Source organism: Musa acuminata, unplaced genomic scaffold (assembly GCF_036884655.1).
Source record: "Musa acuminata AAA Group cultivar baxijiao unplaced genomic scaffold, Cavendish_Baxijiao_AAA HiC_scaffold_1139, whole genome shotgun sequence".
Taxonomy (NCBI): Eukaryota; Viridiplantae; Streptophyta; class Magnoliopsida; order Zingiberales; family Musaceae; genus Musa; species Musa acuminata.
Window position 1 is genome coordinate 2,368,588 of NW_027021351.1, and position 12,141 is coordinate 2,380,728.

Sequence of the window (12,141 nt, forward strand, 5' to 3'; positions counted from 1 at the left end):
GATAAGGTCATTTAGTTCCACATTAGTTGAGGAGAAGTATGGGGAACCAATGGCTATAGAAGATAAGATTTTCCCAACTTGATAGAAGATAAGATTTCCCTAACTATATAAGGAAATCTCTCTGTTTATTCTGTTGAGGGAAATCCTTCCTCCTAATCTGTATAAATAGGAGAGGGAGTATAAAGATTTCCCTAACTATATAAGGAAATCTCTCTGTTTATTATGTTGAGGGAAATCCTTCCTCCTAATCTGTATAAATAGGAGAGGGAGTATAAATAGGAGAGGGAACATGTTAATATATTCAAGCTAAGCTACTTCACCTTTTCAATAAAGCTTCTTTCATTATTGTTCTTATCTTCTATTATTTCTATCATGGCATCAGAGCAGTGAGAAAAGCGAAGCTTTGCTCTTGCCTTCGGCCAACGACCAACGTTGCTGAGAAAAGCGAAGCTTCGCCCTTGTCTTCGGCCAGTGACCAACACCGCTGCAGCTACATTCCTAAGAGGCTCCACGGCTAATCCTCATCTTCCTCACCGCGGTAGTCTTCGCTGATCTGCCAACAGTCGGCGGATTGAACGAAGGGCGGACGTAAGGAGAACGAAGGGAATGCCTATGCCCTCATAGCAATAGCAATCACAATAGCAACAGCGATTTGCTCTTGCCCTATTCACGAAGCCTCTCGCTTTAAACTATTCTTTGCATCGATCCAAGATTGATATCCTTGTCAGGAGCACCATCTTGCGGGGGCATGATAGAAGATAAGATTTTTCCAACTTGATAGAAGATAAGATTTCCCTAACTATATAAAGAAATCTCTCTATTCTGTTTATTCTGTTGAGGAAAATCCTTCCTCCTAATCTGTATAGATAGGAGAGGGAACATGTTAATATATTCAAGCTAAAGCTATTTCATTTCTACAATAAAGCTTCTTCTATTATTGTTCTTATCTTCTATTATTTCTATCACATAAGTCCGTCAGGTCTCCCTTACCTTCAATGATATTTTTTAGAGCTCGCATGCTCTGAAAGAACCCATCGACCAAAGCGCTCTGAAAGGGTCACGGACAATTCCTTACGAGCTTACGGGCCATACCAATGATCGACCGATCAAATGGTCCCTTATCACATGGTTATAGTAACTATGATTTATATATCTTGCCGATACTTTAATGTGCTTGTCGGGTAATTTGTTATAAGCTGTCTCATGTTTAACTTAGGTTTTAGCTTGGTGTAAGAAACTATGAAACAAGACTCTCTATAAGTGGTCATTTTGTACGTCAGAAATGCTCATGTTCTTATTAGTTAAAGCATCTGTTGTTCGTGATACTTGCAGTTATTAGTAATTATGATTGACTTATAATTATGTTATAAGTTTTATCTCTCGAATCAATATTACTTAATGTGCTCGTTAGTATTCTGTTTTATACATCCATGCACGTTCTTCCACACCCTCAACACAAAAATACGTATCATCCACTAATTCAACGAGATAACTCAATCATGTTGGTGTGGCACCGGTAGCATCTTCCTTCTGATCCTCCCATTCTTTCAGCCTATCACCGGCGTTGGATGGGAAGAAGAGACACCATCATGACGTTAACGCTGTGACGCAAGTCCCAAATATCACATCCCCTTCCTTCTCTATAAAAGCCAACCCTCTCACGCCTCAGAATCGATCATAAGAGCACCGCCGAAGACGATAAGATGAGGACAGTCGTCAAGAGTCGTGCTTCTCTCCTCCTCACACTCGTCATCGTCGTCTTCCTCGTCACAGGTCAGCTACAGCATGCCGTGAGTTAAAAGTTTGTTTACGCCTCTGAGAACTATCTACTCTCGTTCTGCATCGAGCTCTAATGATCCTATGCATGTCTTTTGTGCATTGTTTGAACTGGTGTAGCGAGAGGGGAGACGACCCCTGTGAAGGAAGCGAACCCGCATATTACATACGGTGCCCTGCGCCCTAGCACTCAGCCCGCGCGCCCCGGAGGACCCTATACGAGGAGATGCAGGAACACTGTTTACTGCCGTGCGTCTTCGACCCGTCCGCCTCCGCCTCCGCCTCCGCCTTCGACCCCATGATAGGCTACTTCAGCAGCATGGAGGAGTAGTTCCTTTGACGACGCAAAATATATACAGGAGGCAGATACGTACAATATATATATATATATATATATATATATATATATATATATCACTTCTCTCCTAAACTTTTTCCATGGTTGAAATTGTTGTTACCTTAAAATCCCTTAGCAATGGTAAAAGCTCTAGACCTGATGGATATACTGTTGAATTTATAAATTATATTGGATTATGATGTCGACCACTTCTAATTATATCATGAACTTGATGATAATTGAGCTAAGACTTCTATCCTTTTTAACCCTAAATGTCTTACTCCTCTTAATATCAAGTACTTTAGATCGATATATCTTTGTAATGTGAATTATAGAATTCTAGTCAAAGTTTTAGCTAATCGGATTAAGTTTTTTCTTAATAATCTTATTTCTAAAAAATATTCTATTTTTATGACCAATTATAGTATTCATAATAATATTCTTATGACTCAAGAGATTATATATTCTATGCATTGCTCTAGAAGTAAGAATGATTACATCCATATGAAAATTGATTTGAAGAAAGCATATGATAAACTTTCTTGAGAGATTATCTTTACCATGCTTAAACTAGACAAATTTCCATATAAGTCCATATGCTGGATTTATTCTTGTATTTCCTCTTCTTCTTTTGCTTGCTTGCTTGCTGAATGGTAAGCCCTCTAATTTCTTTAAGGGAAGACATGATTTTAGACAAGAGGATCCCCTTTCTCCGTACATTTTGTCATTGTTTCACAACATCTTTCCATGCTTTTAAATCAAGCTTGTGAGAGGAATCTGATCACTATATATAAATTATGTTATCTTCTCTCTATGTGGATATTTGTAATCAATATCAAATCTAATAGGCTATGTTTTCTTTTAAATATCTTACCACTTTTATTGCCCCCTAAAGAATCTCCATTAATTCTCACGATCATATCATACAGCAAATCTCTAATAGACTTCGTTACTGACATGGCTCCTTAGGTTTCTTAAGTTGGGAAAGTGATCCTCATTAACTCAGTTCTCAATGCTTTTCCCTATATTCTTTTTTTGAATATCAATCAGAGTATTAGAAAATATCTTTTGACAAAAATCTGATGGCTCTAGAGGTTTACACATGATCTTTTTGGATCATGTCATTATGCTTAAAGACATTCACTTGGTTATATTTATCCATCAAATCAAGTGTATTGCTCAATACCTAAATCATAAGGATACCATATGAGTTAATGTGGTTGGTCTATGATAAATGTGGCAAGGTTTTCCCTTGGAACAATAAGCAATTCACCATACTAAGGGCTATGGATCATTTGAAAATGGGTTTCTTTAAATTTATAAATAATGGTTCTTCTAACCATATAGTTTGAGATACATGGATTTTTTATTTGCCTATTTCACATAAACATATTTTTATTGATTCTTTCAATTTAATTCTTTGGGTTCTCATGTTAGTTCCTTGTTTTGTGATGACAGGATGGAATTATGAGTTATTATATGCTTTATTGGACCCTCTTTGATGGAAAACATTTTTAGGATTAATCTTCATATGGATCCTAACAAGGATATTTGGTTACGGCATTTTGACAATCAAAGTAAGCCTACTGTCAAATCTGCTTACAAATTCTTCAAGTCCATTAACAGTGAGCCTAGTGAGAACTAGGATAGATGGCACCTTCATTGTAACCTTTCTATTGCCACCAAACTCGTTCAACTTTAAACATATATTCAAAATATTTTCTCATAATAAATATTATAGCAATATAATTATTTCCCATATCTTTTGATTTTACAACATTATTTTGAGCCTTATCTTCAAAAGCCACTTACACAATTAATATTTCTAATTATTTTGGTATTAGCAATCTTTTACATTTTTTTACCCTACCCACTAAGTATCTTATACATAAAATATATTAAATTTTCTTCCATGTATCAATCTAAACTTGTTTCTAAAAATGTTCCTATATTTTGTGTTATTAGCCTAATCCTATTTCTTGGACTCTTTACTCATGCTGGTCCAAAATAGACCAAGAAAACACTTCTTTATTTTACACATGTGAATATTGATATAAAAGATTTCTTGCATATGACCTCAGTCCACCCTTCTCATTTTAGGATATTTAGATAGTGAATATGTCTCACATCAATTCTCAGTAATAATATAGTAAAATTATGAAATGTTTAAGATCATAGTTATGAGTTTTGATATGTTTTTTGAACATTGACTCTCAATGGCCTTGTGCAACCCTCCACCTTTCTCATTCGGGCTTGGGACCGACATTGGCGGTGTTAAAAACATATGTACTCATAACAAGAAATAATGAAAAAAAAAATCTCTCTTTTGAAAAATAAAAATAAAAATTTAGATGAATTCACTTTTGTCCGATTTGGTTTGTATCGACCAGTACATACTGCATAACTTGATATGCAAACCATACCATTTCAGACAATATATATACCACAAGAATCCAAGAGGGACCACCGTAGGGTCAATACTCAAGATTTGATACCTTAGTACATGAAAAATAAAAGAAGAACTACAACATAAAGAATTAACTAACAATGCAATTTGTTTTATACACAATAGAAAATGATCATAAAATTTCATGATTCATTAGTACATATACATCTATTCCCAAACCTAATGATTCTACCAAGGCTCAGCTGGTGGACATTAACAATAAAAGGTTCAAATAGTCATCTAAATACAATCGATTGAGTTCTTCAAAAGAATGGATAAATTCCAGTGTTTTAACATATGACTAAAAGGCATCGTTTCCTGAACTTAAGAAGCAGCAAATATGTTCTCTCAGTACTTTTATAGTTTTCTTTGCTAGCCAGAGTGAGATTCAAGTTGCATATCAGTGTTTCGCATTGTGCATTTATAATCACAGAATTACAGATTATTTTTTAGAGAAATAATACTACGGTAAGCAAAAAAGATTGTAGATATTCAATACAGATGTCATAAATGCACAAGAACTTCTTGTCGACAACTCATCATAAGAAAATATACTTTCAACATCAAGGTTATGAATTACACACTTAATTTCAGCAACCTTTTAAGAGCCAAGATAAATCATTTGATTTTGATAAGCAAGTTTAACAAATATTTTGATCACAATTACTCTAGAAATACTATTGAAAGTAGGAAGTATGCAACAAAAGAGCTGAAAACCAAGAAAAGTCATTCTACCAAGTGACACTATCGCATCCTCCATATCCACCTATTGCAATTGTTGTTACCTAGGAAATGAACAGACTAAAACGATTGATAAAACTCATACCTCAGGAAGGTTGCAGAAAGTCCACAAATCTCTCTATTTTGGATTTATTAACATCTACTCCATAGCATATTTTGAAAAGAGAAGAGAAAGAACCCATATTATAGGATTGTCATATGGTCACTAATCCTTCTTAAGATTTGACAAATAACAATCATCGAGAGAGAACTCTCATACCTCAAGAAAGCTAACTTTGTATTTTATTTCATTTAAGACCACCAAAATATATAAAAATTGACATTTGTCTTTATTATTTCTGACCTCTTCATATTCTCTATGATTTTTGTAATTTCTTTGACCTAATATCAAAGCAACATTAACTCATCAAAGAAACTGATAGCACCAAAAAACTCATTCGCTCAGATGGAAAGCAACCACAATTGTGGGTGTTTGAATTTAAATCATGATGTTTGAAAAATGCAGTTTAGTATGACCCCAATAAGTATAATCAAACATACATCATCCCAGCAGATAACAGTAGCTGCCCATCAATCATACAATAAACTTTTCGAATCTTAAGGGAGATAAATACAAAAGACAGATAACTAAATATGACATATCATATAACAGTCAGTAAGTGACATCAATTAAATATTTCCGATGTAAGATTAGAGAATGGACTTCATGTCAGCAAAATAAAAAAACTTTAGAAAGATATATTTTGTGAATTTCATCATTCAATGACATAGCCAATGTAATAATATACTCCTAGATTCCATACCTATATTAATGCACATTTAGAGGAACCATAGAACTAATCACTGCATCATGTTCAATGGGGATAAAAGAAACATACTTTAGATAAGCAGAGCCACCAACAGAAAGTCCAGTTGCATCTGCTAACTGTGCAATCTTCAAGTGATTCATCAATAGTGAGGTATCATCTTCAGTACCTTTACATTCAACTCCAATAATGTATGCTCTTGAAAAACCTACAGTCTTAATAAGATAATTTGTTGGTTTTAAAATGACAAAAAATGGAGCTAAATATCAGTTTGTAGTATATTTTGCTAGGAAAGTGCAAAGCGAAAAACACAAATAAAAGAGAAAGAAGGCTAAAGGAATCAAAATATCTCGAAAAATATTATTGATGAATGACTTATGGCTTGCAGGCTCTACGAGTACGATGCAATATTATTGATACTTACCTTGGGCGCTTGCAGTCATACTCCTATGAAAATGTGTTGCCACTTTAATTCCACCAAACTTCTCTGTGCAACTCTGCCAACAATGGATCTTCATGTCAAGCACTAGAAAAGTCTTCCATATTGCTCTCATAATCTGCTGTAAAATGTTGTAAGGCTTCTAACTTACCATAGGCGCTTGCACTCATGCTTACTATGAAACTGTGTTGTCAATTTAATTCCACCAAATTTCTCCGTGCAACTTTGCCAACAATGGATTTTCAAGTCAAGCACCAGAGAAGTCTTTCATATTGCTCTCATAATCTTTTCCACCAATCAGCCTTTTCATCTTATGACACTAAATTGGGCAAAGGGCAATTCAGGTTTTGTTGTTTTGGGAGTCTCAAAGATATTCCAAAACCTGAGTGTTTCATCTGCTGTTGCAGAAGCTACTACACCTCCCAATGGGCTCCTAGCCAAGAAATGAACCCGGGATGAATGACCGGAAAGCTCAGCCGCTCTCGTCATGGATGGGTAATTCCACAGGGTGAGTTGATTCTTCGGAGAACCATGGGAGGTTAGTAATTCAGATTTGTTCTTGTCCCACAGCAATGCACAAACTTCAGAGCCAGCATCGATCGAGTTCAAGCAAGCACCGTTAACAGTGTTCCAAAACTTAATGCAATGATCATTGCGACCTCCACCAGAAGCCAGCAGGTTGCTCCTAGTTGGGCACCAGTCAAGGGCCTTCACAATGGAAGTGTGGCTGCTGATGCGGTGAAGCCACTTATGTCGGCGAGGATGGTGTTGTGAGACCGGCATGCAGGCATCCCATATGTACACTAGTTTGTCGTGCCCTCCACTCGCCAAATACCGCCCCGACAACGCAGACCATTTAAGACTGCAAACTCCACGCCGATGCCCATTATAGAAACAGATGGACGTGTCATCCTTTCTAAAGTCATAATCAACAACAGTGCCATCTGATCTTCCAACCGTCAAGATTGAATTACTTCTCCACGCAAGTGACAACACAGGGGTCAGGTTCTCATCTTCTTCCGTCACATTCACATCTTTTCCTGTTGCCGGATCAACCAAGGCTAAAACTGAATTGCCTAATGCGACAGCAAGAACTGTGCTATCCGGCGACCAGCTGATGCTAGTGATAGGTCCGCTGTCTTCTACGGCTTGTAGAAGCACCTTAGTCGACTTGTTTGCATCATCCCAGAGGCACACTGTGTCGTCGAGGCCAATCGCCAACATATTATTGCTTCCCCAGTCGAGGAGATTCAAACCATCTTCATCCAACATGCCGTGGGCATCCAAAACCCTCTCTGGTTCTCTAGGGATTCGCCTCTGCTGCTTCTTCGGCGGCCGAATGGGCTCGTCAAATTGGGGCAGCATGCTGGCCGGCGCCTCGGGTGCACTCTTGAAAGCGAGGATACGAGACCTGTTCTTCAAAATGCACTCATCAAGAAGCTTTTGGTACGCCACGCTCGATGGGGATTCTCTCGAACCATTACGCTGCGGTCGCGAAGGCATGGTTAGGGCAAAGCGTGCGTAGTCCATGTCCATCGCCGACCGGAACGGGATGAAGCGGTCGTACTCCACACGCCTAGTACGAGAAGAAGCCATTTTTGCCGATGGAAAACAGAACGAGAATCGGCCTTGTGGCCAGAAACGATCAAGAAAACAAGAAACCAGAAACGATCAAGAAAACAAGAAAGATTGATCTTCTCGAGAGAAACTCGAAAACCTAGATTATCGATAACCAAGAATTGATCAAGAACCCCAAGAACAACAAAATTCAAGTCGCTGGAAACGTCAATTACGATCGATCACAACGAAGAAAAATCCAAATTCAACAAAATCTTGAACCCGAATCGAAACTTAGACAGTTCAAGACCCAAGCGAAACGGAACCTTCAGAAAAGGAGACGGAATGAGATCACTGCAATAAGAATCTAAATTCTTCCCCCCCAGATCGAAGAGGAGGGTGCTCGCTCCCAACTGTGCCCGTTCGCCGGCGAGAAGCTCCGACCCGGACAGAACGACGAGATCGCAAACAGAGCAGAGGAGAGCCGAGAGCCGAGAGGAGAGCGCGAGGGAGGGAAGGGAGAGGTTGTTAGGTGTGCAATGGAGGGGGCTCGGCTTATATAAATACCACTGAGCAAGCGTTATGTTTCAAAATCATGCCGTTATACTTAACTAACCAATACATAGCAGTGTAATTTTAAATCATACCGTTATATATATATATATATATATATATATATATATATATATATATATATATATATATATATATATATATATATATATATAACTTATTTTTACTTTTTTCATTTGTATTAAGAAAAAAATTCTTGGCATTATCATTCTTAATTAATATATTAAAATAATAATATTTTTATTAATATAATTGTTATGAGTGTCAATTCATAATATAATAAATCACATCTAGCAGATATTTTAATTTTAATATTAAAATTAATAGCTTTTAATACATGTAAGAATAATCTTGTTTCACATGAATTAAGCATCCAACTGGTATTTTTCATGAATCCAAATATAACTTGTGTCATCTCAAAACACTATATAAATTTTTGTTATTATCCATTCATTATATACTGATCTTATTATTTAAGATGATGTCATGCACTCTTGCTTCGTCGTTGATGTCGATCTTAATGTGCCTACTAATCCATGATTGAGCATTTTCCTATTGTGTTGAAAAATCAACTAATCCATTTTATATATTATATTGGAGCTAGAGTCTAGTGTGATGTCAAGACACATAATTGTGGCTCAAACAAAATAAAAAAATATAATCATATTAATATATCTATTTAAAAAATAGAAAAAGATCATTCTTGAATATCTCAAAATATTTATACTCATAAGATATCCACATCTTTATGATCCATAACTCTTTTTATCAACACCTATAGATCAAATATCAATTTCTCCAAATTCTACACTCCTAGATGGAACTCAACATTGTTAGCTATATATATTTGCTAACAACTCATTCCCTAGGATCCCATATCAAGTCTTTAACTCTATTGTTTCTCCTCTATATATTTGCGATAGATTGAAGGTCTAACAACTTTTCTTAAAATATACTCAAGGTCTTTTTGTTGGCCTCTGTAGTCTCCTGGACCATCGTATAACCCTACTTAGAGAGTTGAAAATCTCCTCTACAAACAAGCTTTAATACTAGTGAGCTTGAGTCTTGCATGCTTTGTAATAAGATGTAGAGAGAGAGAGAGAGAGAGAGAGAGAGTAAGTGAACAAAAAGAAAAAAATTATATTACTATCATGAAATGTCTTAGAGCTTTTGAGGTGTAGTCTCTCTATACTCTTATCATGATGTAACTATATATTTTATACTTCGTCGAGAAATAATTTCTTTACCCTTGCTGTTGGAGAAATGCTCAAAAGCCAAGGGATATATTGAAGAAAAAGAGAAAAGCACTATTGGCTCTTTTCGATGATTCCTTTCCTAAGGGCATTCATCAAACTTGAGATGTTGTAATGTTTACATTATCAAAGCCAAGAGATTATTACCTTTATCGACACCTGAGAAGGATTATTCAAGGCTTTTTTTGATAACATATTAATCCTTAACCTCTACCCAAATATTAATCCTTGATGATGGGACTTTGGTGTTGGGAAGTATGATAATTATTAAATCTCATATTTCGATGATGAAATCAAATTGATAAAATTGAGAAACTAATATTTTTTGAGATAAGTGGTATAGAAAATACATTGACTAAGGATTCATTATCAAATATCGAGCCAAAGAATTGGTCATCATGTCAAAAAGTCATCAAGCCGAGGAATTCAACATCGAGTCAGAGAATTAATCGATATTCCAAAAATCGAATGTTATGCTAGAAAAAATGGTGATATATTGGAATATTCAATGATATGCTATGATGATGTGTTGAAAGTTTTGATAATGTGCTAAAAGCTTTGACAACTTAGTAGAAGCTTTGTGCCAAAAGAGTAATTGATGTTTAATAACATTGGTCAAATTTAAGTTGGGCTAAAATAGAGCTCACTTACTATAGCAATCATTGGGCTTTAAGTTGTGCCAAACTTAGGCTCTTAGAAGTGCTACGTGACTTACACTAATATATGGGAGATGATATTGCGTAAGTTAATCGATAACTGCAATGACAATGCTACGGCTATTGGGTAGTATGCGTTAGTGATTGTACTACTAGGCTCCTATTTTCGGTGATGCTATCGCCAACAACCCAACTTAGCCCTATTTAGTTAGGCTCCATGGTAGCACAGCCCTAACTCACCCTCTAAGTCACTCCTCCCCCTAGCCAACCTCTCCTCCCTTCTTCTTCCCTCTAAACCTTCCTCACAATCTTTTTGCACCATCTTTCATCCTCTTCCTCCTCAAAATCTCTAAACCTCCCCTCTTCTTTTTTCGTCTTCTCTTCAGCTAATGCCGAAGGACACTCATCCCTCCTCCTATAGACTGAATATCAAATTTTAGAACTCAATTAATTCTCATGGTGATCAAGAAAGAGGCTTGACTTGGCAAAAGGCTAGACTACAAGGGTAACCTCTAAATCCTCCTTTTGTTCTTAATTTATTGTTTGATCTTATTCTTATTTTTTAATATATATTATAGTCTTCAAGACACCTAGAAGATCCTCAAGGGATAAAGGAAATAGAAGAATAGATGAAATCTATGACACTATTCTTTTTTATTCGTATGAATATATTGTTAGATTTTCAAACTTCGAATACAAAGGAAAGTACATATATCTTGAAGATTTGGATGATTTTGATACAATTGGTTCGCTAACTTAAAGTTTGATTAGTGGCCCCAAAGCATATCACAAAATCAACTTCTATTAATAATAATAATAAATTATCCCTCTAATTGATATATATATTATCCATAAGGTGGACTTCCTATTATCGAGATAATTTATACAATCAGCATTTAAAAAAAATACCATCATTTTAAACTGATATAATTTCATACATGTGAACATATAATCCTTTGTCTCTTTCGAATATCTTATTACTTTCTTTGTAGTCCTTCAATGTTTTTACTTCTGGGTAACTCCAATATATGCCCAGTATTTTAATTGTAAAATTGATATCTTTTCCGACATAGACTTAAGCATAGAGTTTCAACTACATATATACGAAGAATATTTTCTTTATACGATTCTTTTCAAGTCATTTTAAATTATTTACTATTGACTAAAATTTTGCTTTTATGATTTACAAAACAAAGTTGTATATTAAATTTTTTCAAGACTCGATTTAGATATCTTTTCTAAGATAGTCTTCACAATCATTGAGGTCTATCATTGAATTACTCAATGTTAATAATATAAGATGTCTCATTCATATCAATCATCTTAAAATTCTTAGTGATAAATTTCTTGATTTAGTATAATAAACCAAAATCACTATTCGTAAAGTAAAATATTATACATATATAAGACCAATATAATAAACTTGCTCCTACTAATATAAATACTGATCAATAGTATTTTCCTTAAATATAAAAATAATGATATCAAGAACCTTTATATATTAGCATTTTGAAGCTTGTTTAAGATCATAAATGGATTCCTGAATTTGCATACCAA

General features: G+C 35.4%; 2 protein-coding genes and 1 long non-coding RNA gene across 5 annotated transcripts in view; 1 reads left to right on the forward strand and 2 right to left on the reverse strand.

Annotated features, from left to right (window-relative positions):
- Positions 1 to 1,637: 1,637 nt before the first annotated feature.
- LOC135671448 (uncharacterized) lies at positions 1,638 to 2,310 on the forward strand. Its single transcript, XR_010512750.1, has 2 exons — positions 1,638 to 1,773; positions 1,897 to 2,310. It is a non-coding gene; the product is annotated as an uncharacterized LOC135671448 (long non-coding RNA).
- Positions 1,979 to 12,141, reverse strand: part of LOC135671447 (cell division cycle 20.2, cofactor of APC complex-like) — a 73,017-nt gene continuing 62,854 nt past the window's right edge. For all 3 annotated transcript variants that reach the window (XM_065179581.1, XM_065179577.1, XM_065179578.1), the window contains one exon: positions 1,979 to 6,321. The gene's annotated coding sequence lies outside the window, so the exon portion shown is untranslated. The remainder of the gene's footprint in view (positions 6,322 to 12,141) is intronic.
- Positions 6,537 to 8,378, reverse strand: LOC135671429 (cell division cycle 20.2, cofactor of APC complex-like). Its single transcript, XM_065179540.1, has one exon. The coding sequence runs from the start codon at positions 8,139 to 8,141 to the stop codon at positions 6,852 to 6,854; it is 1,290 nt and encodes a 429-aa protein (XP_065035612.1). The 5' UTR covers positions 8,142 to 8,378; the 3' UTR covers positions 6,537 to 6,851.

What these genes read in the sequence shown, in the direction of transcription:
- LOC135671429 (XM_065179540.1), bottom strand. Translation starts at nt 8,141, where the DNA reads ATGGCTTCTTCTCGTACTAGGCGTGTGGAGTACGACCGCTTCATCCCG.